The 15000-nt window shown below is 45.2% G+C and overlaps 1 protein-coding gene across 2 annotated transcripts in view; it reads left to right on the top strand.

Annotated features, from left to right (window-relative positions):
* The window catches only part of LOC134440083 (fibronectin type-III domain-containing protein 3A-like), a 46418-nt gene that overhangs the window by 9780 nt on the left and 21638 nt on the right, over nt 1-15000 (top strand). For both annotated transcript variants that reach the window (XM_063190011.1, XM_063190012.1), the window contains exons 3-5: nt 12521-12596; nt 13022-13098; nt 14669-14912. In XM_063190011.1, the coding sequence (XP_063046081.1) occupies nt 12521-12596; nt 13022-13098; nt 14669-14912 (397 nt within the window). The remainder of the gene's footprint in view (nt 1-12520; nt 12597-13021; nt 13099-14668; nt 14913-15000) is intronic.

Below are 15000 nucleotides of genomic sequence, written 5' to 3'. Positions count from 1 at the left end.
TGTCTCTCTCTCCCTTCCTCTACCTTCCTCTCTCTCTCTCTCTCTCTCTCTCTCTCTCTCTCTCTCTCTCTCTCTCTCTCTCTCTCTCTCTCTCTCTCTCTCTCTCTCTCTCTCTCTCTCTCTCTCTCTCTTTCTCTGTTCGCGTAGCTCTGCAAGTTCCTTCCTGTTTCCACCTCATTGGCCTGATATGAACCTTGCTGATTGGACGAGAGCTCTTGTGTTGGTGCTGTTGCGGGTTGCCATGGTGAAGCATTCTTCTGATGTAGAACTGAGCTGTCTGGGGCTGAAGCAGGCTGAGATGAGGAGGGCTGAGTTTTCCCATGCAAGCCAAGCAGACAATTCAATAATGCTTTATTGGCATGACGAGTAAGACAATCATATTGGCAAAATGATCATGCAAAATATTAGGGACACATTGAAAATATGTCAATATGTCATTGGCACACAGTAGAGGGCAGAAATTCTTTACTCGTGCGTGCGTGTGTGTGTGTGTGTGTGTGTGTGTGTGTGTGTGTGTGTGTGCATATCATCCTATCACCTCTCTGATAGAGGATTTGTTGTTGCATGCAGCGAATCTGTACGCCCCTATAATTGGCTGTCCATCGTTTGGTCAGCCTGATATTGGTTTCCTTTTTTTTCGAGGATTTGCATGTGACTGAGCTTTCATGCTTTTTTGACATGACCATAGTGTAATGACAGGAAGGTGAGTGGGAGAGAGAGGTGTGGCAGGGTTGGGATGTGACCCAGGATTTGAAGCTGTCTCCCTATGGGTAATCTGCCCACATAAGGTATGAGTGGCATAACACAATGCACTATAGCGGCCCTCATGATGTAGGCCTGTCTGATACGATACGATTTGATTCTATGATGTTGCACAATTAACTGCTAGGCAGGGGCAGGGGCTAGCGATTTGATTAATTTCAATATTTGGGTGGTTGACGTTTAAGGGCGTAACACAATTGAAAAAAAAAAAAGTTATTCCAATTCGTGAAAAAATTGGGGAAAAAATAAAGCACTTAGTGGTCCGTGGAATTTCGCCTAATTTTTGCCATTTTTGGGAAAATGTGTCCTGCATCAACACATTTCATAGGCATGTCACACCACAGGAAAATGAAGTCACACCACAGGAAATTCACTGCATTATGGCCATTTTAATCCTTTTGTATTCATGACTGACATCTGAGCTCATGCTAACTTGATATTGTTTTTTAATCTTAATATGTGTTTTTCATTTATAAAAAAAAAAAAAAAACGTTTTTCCTTCTATAGGAGCAGTCGATAACCATAAAATGAACCTAAGGACACCATAAAATGAACCTAAGCATTGCGTGATAGAAACATTGCAATATGAAGACATATTAAGAGGTTAATAGTCACCTTAAACTTCCACAGCACTCTCTAATAACTGAGGTACTGACTGTTTAGGAGGCAGTCTTTAAGACCCTTGTAGTTGGCCTTGCAGCTGCCCATTCACAAACATTGACATACATGTCACCCCACAGGATGCAATTTGAGTTTTTTTCACATTCACATATCTTAATATAAAGTTTATATTTATGCAATCATGCCAAATGCTTCATACATTATTCAAAATGTTGTTGGTTAATTATATATATTATATTCCAGGTTTCATTAATGGTACAGTCACACCGCAGGATATTTGACATATAAACCTTTCCATAAATCTTAACAAAAATGTTTCTTCTCATCTAAGACTAATATGAAAAATAATTTACCACATCTTCTTTCATTGACATTTGTTTTTGGAAGGAAAAATAACAGTTTTGTAGGTTTTTAACCAATGTTACGAAAATACAAGGCGTCACGTCAACCACCCATTTAACCCCTTAAGGCGCGGCTTTATACATTTGTTGTTACCAGTATGGTAATGACCAAGTCGTGGTGCATTACTAAAGAGCCTTTGTTGTGTCATAGTATTGTAGTGCTATGGTAGGTACATTTCAATGACTATTACAGCGTGCCACTGGAGGTACGGCGCGCATTAAGGGGCTACGAATGCCCAACGATATGATTAGATTCTATGCATCGATACATATCGATTATTATTTACACCTTACTGGTGCCCTGCGCCTCTTTCAGTGGTTGGTCCTTCACTAGGCACCATTAAAGGACCAGTTTGGTCAATTTCAACATGCAGTTGCAATGCTCACACTACCCTGGACTTGTCAGTACCTAAGGTTTTTTTTTCTTCTTCTTCAGCCTTTTCCGAGATCCTGGTCATTGTAATGGGGGCAGCTCTTTGTTTACATTTCATAAAAACATTTTTATTTATTCCCAAAACCATCCGAAAGGGTATACAGCATCAGCAGACAACTAGCAAACAGCGGTACCTTACGGGAAAATATTTGGAGTAGGCCTATGTTCATTTAAAAAAAATGTAAACAAATGCTGCCCCCATTAGAATAGCTCATATCTCGGAAAGGGCTTAGCCGAAAAATGTGGCATCACCGGGTACAGCACATTGAAATTGACTGAACTGGTCCTTTAAAGGATAACTGCGGTATTTTCAACATTAAGCCTCATTTCCGAGTTGTCTGCAATGTTCTAGAACTCCCCTCACCGTTTTTTTGATGTTTACTGCCGTCTTGGGTATTTGCCAAATTTTGATTCATCCCAACCTGCTTCAGAATGGCAAGTCACCTGCATGTCCGACCAAGTCCTTAAAAGCACCAAAAACGAACATTTTCAGAAAAAATCAACTCACCGGAGTAGTTACTGGTCTTCACTGGTCATCCATATCAAATATTGTTGCGAAAAGATGCTTCTGTCGTGTTTAATTTGACATGTTGTAAATCCCATTGAGTTCTATTGAAGACTGGATGCTCGTTGATATTACTCCGCCACCGAAACCGGAAAGAGGACATGTTGTAGTTGTAGTTTGTAGTACAAATACGAATACAAAACAAATAAAATAAATAATACTAAGAAATTTACAAAGAATATACAATCTGCTCCTCCAACTTTCCAACACAGTCTCTCTCTGGTGTACCGATTACTGACTGCCTAGTTTCTGTATTTATTTACATGCTCAAGGACAATGAACAATCGACATCAATGGCGCCATCAAGTGGTGTGGAGTGTAGCACATCAGATTCAACTGCTAAGTGGAAGTTTATCCACGGCTGTGTGGAGGCTAAGAAAATAGTTCGTGGATGAACGAGCTGCCAAATAAAACATGACAGAAGCATCTTTCCGCAACAAATTTTGATATGGATGACCAGTGAAGACCAGTAACCACTCCGGTGAGTTGATATTATTTAATATGTACGTTTTTGGTGCTTTTAAGGACATGGTCGGACATGCAGGCGACTTGCCATTCTGAAGCAGGTTGGGATGAATCAAAATTTGGCAAATACCCGAGACAGCAGTAAACATCAAAAAAAATGGTGAGGGGAGTTCTAGAACATTGCAGACAACTCGGAAATGAGGCTTAATGTTGAAAATATCGCAGTTATCCTTTAAGGCAAGGCCACCAGCCTGTGTAATCACCATCCCTCCCCTCCCTGCCCTGCTCTCTCTCTCCTCCCTCATTCTTCAAATAACCAATAATGGTCCAACCTACCAAGGCTCATCTCTATCAGCCTTCAAGAAGCTTGTCCTAGACACTTTTCCTTCATTTTTAAAACAAAACTTAACTGCACTAACCTCTCTTTCCCTATGTGCTCTGTGTTATCCCCACACATTGTCTGTTGCTGAATATGTTCTTGTTTGTAAGTTGCCTTAGATAAACGCGTCTGGTGGTCCATGTGATATCATGTAAAGGTTATGTAATGTAATGGCCAATAGCCAATCATCTCATCCGGTGGTTGTCCTACACACAAGGCCACCGAGCTCTCTATTCACCTCCCCTCACCATCCCTCCTCCTGTACTCTACTCTTCAAAACCTCAGAACGCCTGGTCGATGAAGAGCTTTCTGATCAAGCAATGGTTAATTTCACTCCTTTTTACCCCTGTAAAGTGACCTTGATGTTGAGTACATTTGTACAGAGTAAAGGCAACTCGGTGTTATTATTTTGTTTTCATGAGCAGAAAAAAGTTTCCTTATTGAATGGTTAAAGGAGCTAAGTTGTCTTTCTGGCCTGCAGTTGGTCTTTTGTGTGTGTGGTTATGAGAGAGAGAGAGAGAGAGAGAGAGAGAGAGAGAGAGAATGAGAGAGAGAGAGAGAGAGAGAGAGAGTCTGTATGTGCGTGTGCGTGCGCGCATGTGTGTGTGTGTGTGTGTGTGTGTGTGTGTGTGTGTGTGTGTGTGTGTGTGTGTGTGTGTGTGTGTGTGTGTGTGTGTGTGTGTGTGTTTCTCACACTCACACCCTCCTGGCTGTCCCTGAGAAGACAAAATATTTACCTTGCCCGGGAAATCGCCTCCTCAGCCCAACTGCATGGTGGGATTGTTATCCTTTTGTTCAGCCACTAAAAGCTGGCCGCTTCACCGCGTGATGCATCTTCCAACCTCCTTCTCTAATTGCTGGGCCTTTTTTTCTGCCTCCTCCTTCACAACCCCGCCTAATCCACCCATTATACACCCAAAAAGAAATTTGTGAAACTTTAAACAGGACTAATAGTTCTTATCTGACATGGCCCATTCTTGATGCATGTTCTGTCTCCTAAAGTAATTGGTGAAAAAGAAAAGAAAATGTCAAAAGGGCTTATAATTCACATACCATATTCATGCACACCGGTACTGGGATCACTGCGGAGCACTATCGCGTCAACTTGGGTTATCCCCGCACACAGGCACAGAGGTGCTATACATAAACAAATGGTCAATGTCATCCAGCAGAGCATGGATATCAATGGGCGGCTCCAGCAAAAATAGAGTCCTCCCCTAATCGGCAGCTGATATTCACCACTGGTGAAAGTGCATTTGCACTAAATTTCATGTGAAATCCTACATCCCCCTCGAATCAGCATGAAAACCTGTTTATGCATGGACTGATACATTTGACATTTCAGGTGCAAATGTGTCTTTGATTTTCACTTAACCTAAAGATTCAGTTGGGAATCGACTGAGGTCTTTGTACATGAGGCCCCTGGAATGTGTATGTGCTTCAGTCATGTGACCCACACTGAAGTTACGTTGCGTTACGTGTATGTATAACAATTGCATAACTGGGAACAAGCAGGAATTCTGAGCGCTTCAGGGTCTTCACCTTTTTTCCTTGGTGCTCATCGGTTAGAAGAAATCCGAGGCACTTAAAGTATAAAAATTGTCCCACGGTGACGCTAACGGTAGGGCACTCTTCTGCTATGCGGCTGACCCGGGTTCGATTCCGGGTCCTTTGCCGACCTTTCCCCGCCTCCCTCTCCCCACTCCCTTCCTGTAAATGTCTTCACTGTCCTATCAAAAAAGCCCAAAATATATATATATTTTTTAAAGTATAGAAATTGCAACCTTGACTGCCTCGGATTTCCTTTACCCTGAACAACAATTGTAATAACTCACTATTGAATGGCTTTGTAAGTTTCACGTATGTCTTCTTGATATGGGAAGTCTGCCTGCCTGCCCTCCCCCCTCTCTGCCTGTCCTTCAGTCAGCCAGCCGGCCGGCCTGACTGACCTGGATCTCTGCTCTTTTGGACTAATTGGCCCGGCTGTGGAACTCCAAAGGTCGCTCATCTCATCCGGATGCTTGGGCCCCCTCATACGCACTTCTGACCTGCCCTGTCGCTTTTGTGTTTGTCAGTGCAGGCCTCAAAAGGGTTTTTTTTTCTGGAACAGGCTGCTGTGTTTGTGTTCTCGCAAGGTGTTTGCTTTGTGTGTGTGTGTGTGTGTGTGTGTGTGTGTGTGAGAGAGAGAGAGAGAGAGAGAGAGAGAGAGAGAGAGAGAGAGAGAGAGAGAGAGAGAGAGAGAGAGAGAGAGAGAGAGAGTATGCAAGCAGGATCATTTTACTGATATATTATATGTACCCGGACCAGAATGAAAAGAGTATTTTTGTGTATGAAAGAGAGAGTGTCCGTCGTTCTAAATAGGCATAGGGGATTTCCAAGATTGTGCTCGTCCGTGTGGCCTTCTTATCCTCTCATTATTCAGAATCTCACTCAGATTTTTGCCTCGTCTTTCTCTGCCCCCCTCCCTTTCTCCCGTCCTTTATTCTCCCTTCTCCTCTGTCCATCTCTCTCTCTCCCTCTCTCCTGGCCGAGCTCTCAGGGATGGCAGTGACTGTGGGGGCTGGCCTCTGCATTCCAGACATACCAGTGTCCCTCTTTCTCGCTCTCTCTTCCTCCCTCCCTCCCTCCCTCCTCCGCCCTCCTCTCTCTCTCTCTCTCTCTCTCTCTCTCTCTCTCTCTCTCTTTCTCTTTCTCTCTCCCTCTCTCTCTCTCTCTCTCTCTCTCTCTCTCTCCCTCCCCCCCTCTCTCTCTCTCTCCCTCTCTTCTCTCCCTCCTCCTCCTCCTCTCTGGCTGGATCCTGCATTCCTTGCATGCTCCCCCCCACCCCCAGGCCTGTCTGCCTGCCTTCCCTCCCTCCCCAAACACACACACACACACACACACACACACACACACACACACACACACACACACACACACACACACACACACACACACACACACACACACACACACACACACACACAGCTCTCTCTCTCTCTCTCTCTCTCTCTCTCTCTCTCTCTCTCTCTCTCTCTCTCTCTCTCTCTCTCTCTCTCTCTCTCTCTCTCTGTTTTTCCCTCCACCACTCCCCCTCTTTACCTTCTCTTCCTCCCCTCCCTCTGTCCCATTTCCCGCAATGTCTGTCCTCAGTCCCTCCCCCTCTCTCTTCCCCTCTCTCCCTCTCTCTCTCCCCCTTCTCTCCCCCTCTCTCCCTCTCTCTCTCCCCCTTCTCTCCCCCTCTCGCCTCCTCTCTCCCTCTCTCCACATTGCCCCTTTCCTTCCCTCTCTTTCTGTTCCCCCTCTCTGTGATAAACAGTGCATAGAAAACACATGCGCACAAGGTGCTCCGACAACCAAACGCGTGCGCACAAACATGCGCATGCACGCAGGCACATAGCACTGCGCTCAGTGAGTTTTAGCAGGCCTGCCGCTGGAGCCTGTTGTGTTTGCTGGTGTTTATTGAATCTGGGCTGACTGACCGCTGGGGCCCTGCCCGATGGCTGGCCGGCCCGCTGGCTCCTCATTTGACTCTCGGGGCTGTTGCTGTTGTCAGAAGAAAAAGCAAACTCGTCCACTATTTAGTGACCTACATATGCAACACAAAACAATGCCACTCACACCCAGTAGTCTTAGGTGCTCTGTATTAGTTTTGACATTGTTTTTTGGCCATGCTCTGAGTTTGAAAAAGTGAGCTCGTCCACTCTTCAGTGGCATATCTACGGCAGAAAACCAAATGACACAACTTGCACCTTTACACCTTAAGTAGCGTGCTGTCTATGGAGAAGTCAGGTTTTGGCAAGGTTTTGTGGTAGCTTGTGCCTCTAGGTGCATTTTTATGCCACTTTTGACCTCAAGGGTGGGCTGCGCTGGTCTCTCCAGCCAGGAGCCCTGTGGGTAGTCATGTGATAAGGCAGTTACCAAAGCCATTGCTCTCGCTGCCTGAGTGAGACCCCATAGTAGGATTGAAATGTTTACGTATTTACATGACATTTCTACAAATGTTTGTTATTTACATTAAATTGCATAAAATAATCAATGTTCTGGGAGCACACTCAGTGTGTGCATGTCATATAAAGAAAACGCCACAAGACACAATACTTGCACCCTATATAGTGTGTTACATAGTACAGTGTTTCTCAACAGGGGTGCCGGGGCACCCTGTGGTGCCGCGGGCCCCCCTCAGGGGTTCTGCGGAAACGTGGCTGATGAATAAATTATGTAATATAATAAATTGATAAGTTAATGCTAGTCAATGGAATCTGCCAATTACGCACAATAAAGTAAATATAGGTCGCCCCAGTCAGCTGCAACTTCAAACGTAGGTCGTGTGACGTCTCCAAATGTGTTACTTTTCTAAGCTTGTGTGGTATCGGATGCGATGCCATGTTACGGCTTGTTGGTTTGGGGTGCCTTGACATTTTTCATGAATTGAAAGGGTGCCTTGCTTAAAAAAGGTTGAGAAACACTGGCATAGTAGACTTTTGGGATGTGTCATGGCTGGTTGGGCTGGCTGTTGGGGCTGTGGCTGGGGCTGGTACTTGGGACTGGGGCTAAGTCTGAGAGTTGGCCTGTGTCCCACTAGCCTGCTCAGGAGCCAGGGTCCTTGAGGCCGTCACACTGGGCTCTGCTCAGGCTCCAGAGCGACATGTGGAAAATGGCTTCTTGGGTGGTTTGCTTTCCCTCTGTCTCTCTCTCCCACACTGGCGTGTGTGTGTGTCGTGTGTGTGTGTCTGCGTGCGTGCGTGTGCAGGCATGCATGTGTGTGGCTATATGTGTGGCTACCCATGTGCCTGTGTGCACCCGTGCATTTGTTTGTATGTAAATGCAAACACATGCTGATGAGTTTGAAAAAAAGACAAAAACACAAGTTTGTGTACATGTCTATAATATACGAGGAATGCAGGGGCCTTTGCCAGTGTCTTTTGGTGTGCTTGTGTGTGGCTATTCGTGTGTGTGCGTGCTTCAGTGTGTGTCTGTGTCTGTCTGTGTGGGTGTGTCTGTGTCTGTGGTGGTGCCTGTGAGCATGCATGTGTGTGTGAGTTGTGTGTACATTTCCCATGGAAGTGCTGTGTTTGTCAAGCTGCCAGGCCCTGTGTACATACCCAGCAGGGCAGAGCCAACAAACACACACTGTGTGTGAGAGAGGGAGAGCACGGCTGCCTTTGTGTTTAAACAGTGTGTGTGTGTGTGTGTGTGTGTGTGTGTGTGTGTGTGTGTGTGTGTGTGTGTGTGTGTGTGTGTGTGTGTGTGTGTGTGTGTGTGTGTGTGTGTGTGTGGGGTTGTGTGTGGGGTTGTGTGCGTGCATGAGTGTGTGTGTGCGATCGTGCGCATGTGTGTGTCTGTGTGTGCCCGCGCATGTGTGTGTGTGTGTGTGTGTGTGTGTGTGTGTGTGTGTGTGTGTGTGTGTGTGTGTGTGTGTGTGTGTGTGTGTGTGTGTGTGTGTGTGTGTGCATCTGCCTGCCTGCCAGTGTGTGCGAGTTTGTGTCAATGTGCTTGCGTACAAAAGTTTTCCTAGAATTTATATATAGGATATAGGATATGAGATTATTTACATTTACTCCTCGGAGGGGAGAAAGACACATGCACATGCATGCATGCACACACACGCACACCCACACACACACACACACACCTACCTCCTTGGTGAAATGTGTGTTAAGGTTCCTGTGTATTTCTGTGTCAGCATACTGTAAGTCTCGTGCTGGTGCCCTTCTATATCCACTTTAGACTGCACTGTACATTCCCCAAATACATTCTCTTCCTATTTCGCATGTGACTGTAGTTATTTGATTGGCTAGGTAGCCACTTAGTGCAAGATATCTGTATCATACTCATCATCATTAAAGTTTAACTTAACAAATGTTCCGTATTTCTATGTAACGGTTGTATTACTTGTTTGACAGAACTGATGCTTCAGGGGCTGTCATCAATATGAATGAATGAATGGTTGACTGTCTTTATTGTCATTGTACAGGTACTGTACAATGAAATTAGCAAAGTAAAGATGCTCCCGGTGCTTAAAAAACAACATAAAACTGTAAGATTAAGAATTTAAAGTTATCTCTGCAAAAAATGTAGTGTGCAGATGGCTTTTGGATAAAAAAAATGTCTTTTAAACTGTTAGTTCTTGTACACAGAGCCCTGTAACGTCTGCCTGATATACCCTGTAAATAACTGTAAGTCGCTTTGGATAAAACAATCAGCTAAGCTTAAGTGTAATGTAATAATTATATTTACAGTATATTATATTACGTTACAATGCATGACATCAGACAATGTCACTTGTCACACGGGTTATGTAAACCTGCATTAATCAGTGACCTCGCTATTGATATCAGTGTTTACGAATAACAGCCGTCAAAATAAAAGTTTATTGTTTCTCGTTAACCTCGTTCTGTTATCAAGTCTGCACAGCGGGCGCGTCATCGCTGAGCGGATATGTGTGTCTGAGGCTGATAAGTGCACGAGATAGGCCCTCTGTTGACATAGGGCACCAATCGCTGATCAGGCTTGTTGACTTAACCAGTGCAGGTGTGAGCAGCAATGACTATCAGGTGTGTGTGTGTGTGTGTGTGTGTGTGTGTGTGTGTGTGTGTGTGTGTGTGTGTGTGTGTGTGTGTGTGTGTGTGTGTGTGTGTGTGTGTGTGTGTGTGTGAGTGAGCGTGTGTAAGTGAGGCTACCTTTTGTCTTGTGTGCTTGTGTGTTGTGCTAGCTTTGTGTGAGTGAGAGAGAGAGAGAGAGAGAGAGAGAGAGAGAGAGAGAGAGAGAGACTACGTATGTTCATGCATCCATTTCAGTGTGCGTGGATGCGTTGCGCATGTGCGGGGGCTGGGGGCGCAGTGTACGTGTGAATGTGTCTTCATGTGTGCATGCTCATTCGGCTATCATAGATGATTGATGCTGAATACATGTGCTCACCATGCGCGCTTGTGTGTGTATGTTGTCGTGTCTGCGTGTCTCATTGGACTATGTGTGTGAGTGCCTGTCTGTGTCTGTGTCTGTTCGAGCTCTTGTGTGCTTAGCTGTCTGTATGCCTGCTGTCAGTCGTTGTTGACCCGCCTTAAGTAGGTCAGAGGAGAGGAGGGTAAGAGACACGAGTGGAGCGGTAGATGAGAGCAGAGCAGAGGAGAGGTGTAGGGAAGAGGGGGAGAGGAGGTGAGAGTAGCGAGAAGAGAAGGGGGAAGAAGAGAGGAGAGCAGAGGATGAAACAAGAAGGGAAAGCAGAAGAGAGGAGAGGAGAGAGGTATTTGCCATGCTTGACAAAACCCAGCTGAGTCTGGAACGTCTGTTGTGCGGGCGTTGCAAGTACACAGTCAGCATCCGTCACGTAGCACACACGTGCAAAACACACATACACACATACACATGTGCACACACATTGCACAGCACACAAATACATGCCTACAGGCAGGCATGCAGAGTGCACACGCACACAAACACACTGTCAGTTTTTTTTGTCGTAAATCGTCTATAGAAAGATACCGTATTAGTGAAATGTATGAAGATGAGAGGAGGATGATGGTGATGATGATGGTGTGGTGGTGGTGGTAGTGGTGATGATGATGATGATGATGATGATAGCAATAACCTTGCTGATTGTTGTTGCCATGGTGAGTGTTCTTGTGATAAATAAACAAAAGAAGCGAATGACAATGTGACGGCGACCTTCACTGTTGTGTTGTCTGCCAGCGAGACCCCAATCAGTGGCGAAGCCACCCACAGCTAATACAGCCAGCGGCAGCCAAAGACAGAAGGTCTCATCTCTGATAATCCAAATAGTTTATGTCGAAGGTGATACACAGCACAGCGTCTTGAAATATATCTTGCATTACACTTCATCTAAAGCTATGTAAATAAAAAATAGTGGAGTATGTTGGTGAAGTTGACACCAAATTTCACCTGCCGTGAAAACAATCCAGAGAAGAGAAATTACCCTGGGTGAAGCAAGTTCAGTTTTGTTGTTGTAAGGAATTGTTCAAAAATGTCAGGAAGCAGGAAGGTCAAACGTACTCTTCAGATACATTCTTAATTATTAGAAGTATTAAAATTGTTCAACCGGAACAATCAACGGGAACAAGTCCCTCCATGTATTCGTAAAAGTATGCTCAAAAACCAATGATATGTTGTGGCGATGCCACGCAGGTGACGACAAAACTGTCACAACAGTCTGTGAAGATTTACCCCTCCCACTCTCTGTTCTTTTTTTGATATCCAGTCCGTGTCTATTACATACAGTAGATTATAAAGGAAGAATTCACATTACCCCAGGTCCATACATAAAAGTCCCATACATAGTCCTGTCTGAATAGGGCTTAAGATAGAAGGACTTATCTTTGATTTCTCCAAATATTTTATTTTAGGAGCGGATGCGAGGCATAGCTTATTGAAAAGTCGACTGTGTTCTATGATGCAGTATGCACTGTATACGTATGTGTTTTGCGCTGATTAATGTAAGAATGCTGGGTTATGCGGCTTCGTAGGCATAATCGTTCACTGTGGTGAGGGGTATATTTTCATAAGCTGTGCTATGTTCGGCTCAGGAAAACATTTGTCCAGGCAAATGCAGTCCTAGCTGCCCTCGGTGCCCTCTCACACGACACCCGGGACCTGTATCTGATATGTCTCTCTCTCTCTCTCTCTCTCTCTCTCTCTCTCTCTCTCTCTCTCTCTCTCTCTCTCTCTCTCTCTCTCTCTCTCTCTCTCTCTCTCTCTCTCTCTCTCTCTCTCTCTCTCTCTCAAGCTATCTTCACTTATGCATGTATATTTGTTATTTTGTGTGCTTTCAAAGGTTTGATTGTACAGTATATAAATAAAATATGGTAAATAAAGAACTTTATAACATATCAAAATCTCTCTCTTCCTCTCCTATCCCCCCACCCTCTCTCTCTCTCTCTGTCTATCTCTCTCTCTAGATGATCCTGGTACAAGTCAATCCAGGAGATGCTTTCACTGTCCCCACAGAAGGTGGTCACATACAATACATTCCAGGTATGGACGCGCGCGCGCGCGCGCACACACACACACACACACACACACACACGCACACACACACACGCACGCACACGCACACACACACACACACACACAGCTATGAGTGTTATGGCCATAATCACGTTGGAAAATTCTCCACTTTAATGACAGTAATGACTCCACTTCACTTCATAACATGTTGTTGTTCTTAGTGATGGCTGGTAATGGGGCTGGGGCAGGTGATGATGGTACTGATGATGATGATGATGACGCTGATGCTGATGATGATGACGACAATGATGCTGATGCTGATGATGATGAGGACAATGATGCTGATGCTGATGATGATGACGACAATGATGATGATGATGATATTGATGTTGACTATTGATGACGATGCTGATGCTGATGCTGATGCTGATGTTTCTATTGCCCTTCTCCAGGTCCTGCTCCCGTGCCTATGCTTTCCCACAATGGCTCCGTGGGCCCCCTCTACCTGCCTCCAGGCTACATGCCTCAGGTAACGGTACAGTTTGTCCCTCATCTCTCTCCGTACCCACACGCCCTTTGTGCCAACGCTGCAGAAGCAGTGAAGTATGCTACAAAGAGCCAGCGAATGAATACAGTGGCAGCATCTCCAATTAGTGCCAGGTTCCCTAGCACAGCAGCTGAGCGCACCTCATGCATCAGCTTAATTAAGGGCAATTAAACGGCGCTGACTGGGCAAGCTAATGAGCTGTGTAGATTATGTTGCCGTGACGCGACCTTGCATATGAAGAGAGGCGCTGTAGAATAGATCACAGTTACCTGGCTGATGAGAATGCTTTTGAGCCTCATCATTATGCTGCATCATCATTATCCAACCTAAAGCAAAATGTTTGGTTTTTTCCCCCCACGCCCCGAAATGTTTTTAGTAAGTGTGGGCAACTCTTCATGATGTGACATTATGTCATGACTTTGGGAATTGTGTGAAGTCTCAATATATATACTCCAGTTGCCTCCTCTGTCCTTGATCCTTGTTTTGGCCCCTACCTTCCATGGAGGAAACAAAGGGAGGAAGGTCGAGCACCTCATCCTCTCATCTTTAATTGTGTATTCTGCCCTACAAAGGCAACGTGCAGTCATGACTTGTCAAAATGGAGTTTAGACTGAAAACTGTCTTCATTACACCTCCTTTATCTTGTGACAAAGCCGTATGGTCCAAATGGGTCCAAATATTGCAATGTCAAATTTGCAGGAACCACAATGTCCAAACCTAATGCCAAGACTGTAAGGGCCTTTTTCTCAGTTTCAACGTTAGCGTATTTACTGCATCTTGCCTTTTTAGGGCAGTACTGAGATGTCTCAAGGCACGAGGTGGACTGTGGACAGAGGAAGGCACTTGGGTATAGATATTGATTTTCAGCCTGTGACACACACAACTCAACTCACTCTCGCTGCCACATCACCATTACGTAACCAGAGGCAAAATGTCTCTTTTCCCAAAGTGCTTTTGAGTGTGAGCAACAGTGACTCCTCAATGATGTGACACTGTGTCATAACCTTATTGACAAGTAGTAGTATTCCATTATTCTGTTGGTCATTTTGTGGAGACCTAGACACATTTTTTAAGGTTGATGTTTATCAAAGCGATAAAACAAAAAGTTGTTTTTATCACAATGAACATATGAATGTACATACGTAGAACCTTTCCTTTCCCATTTTTGAGTGCACACAAATTAAATGTTCTTAAGTGTGAACAACAATGAATCATGATTCATTCGTGACATTATCTCATAAAAATGCTATTACGAGTAGTATTTTTCCATTGTAGACCTTGATACTAGACGGACGTTTTAGTAGTAGCACACGTGAGGGGGGTGCAGTCACAGTTAATGCCACTATTGTTTGGATTCTTTTTTTTGTTTGATTTTAGGGGATTATCTATGAACAAAGCATATTCACTGCAGTACATTCATTACCGATTACTAATTAATTGATGGGCATTAGCTGTGGTTGTGCCACCTGATGTCTGAGCCCAAGTCATTGACCCATAACTGGTCTTCTCTCCCACCCTCTCCCTCCCCGCCTGCCTCTGCTGCCCTCTGCAGGTGATGGAGGAGAACAGCATGCGTAAGATGATGCTGTTGCCGCACGGCGCGCTGGAGTTCCACCCGTCGCTGCACCCTCCTCCGCCTCCCCACCCGCACATGCCCCCCCACCAGCACTACCCGGCGCACCACCACCACCACGCCGCCCTCCTGCCCCACCCCACGCACCTCTTCCCACCCGAGATGCCTCCCCACTACATCACACACCACATGCACGCGCTGCCTGCCATCTACCCCGAGCAGGGTGAGTTTGACCTGGGGTTGGGGATGACACAGTCTGGATAGACTGGGGCTGTTGTGCAATTTGTGGTTTTTGTATATATGTGTATGTG

This window comes from Engraulis encrasicolus, chromosome 23 (assembly GCF_034702125.1).
Source record: "Engraulis encrasicolus isolate BLACKSEA-1 chromosome 23, IST_EnEncr_1.0, whole genome shotgun sequence".
Classification (NCBI taxonomy): Eukaryota; Metazoa; Chordata; class Actinopteri; order Clupeiformes; family Engraulidae; genus Engraulis; species Engraulis encrasicolus.
Note: the sequence above shows the minus strand (reverse complement) of the source record. Positions and strands in the feature narration are given on the sequence as shown.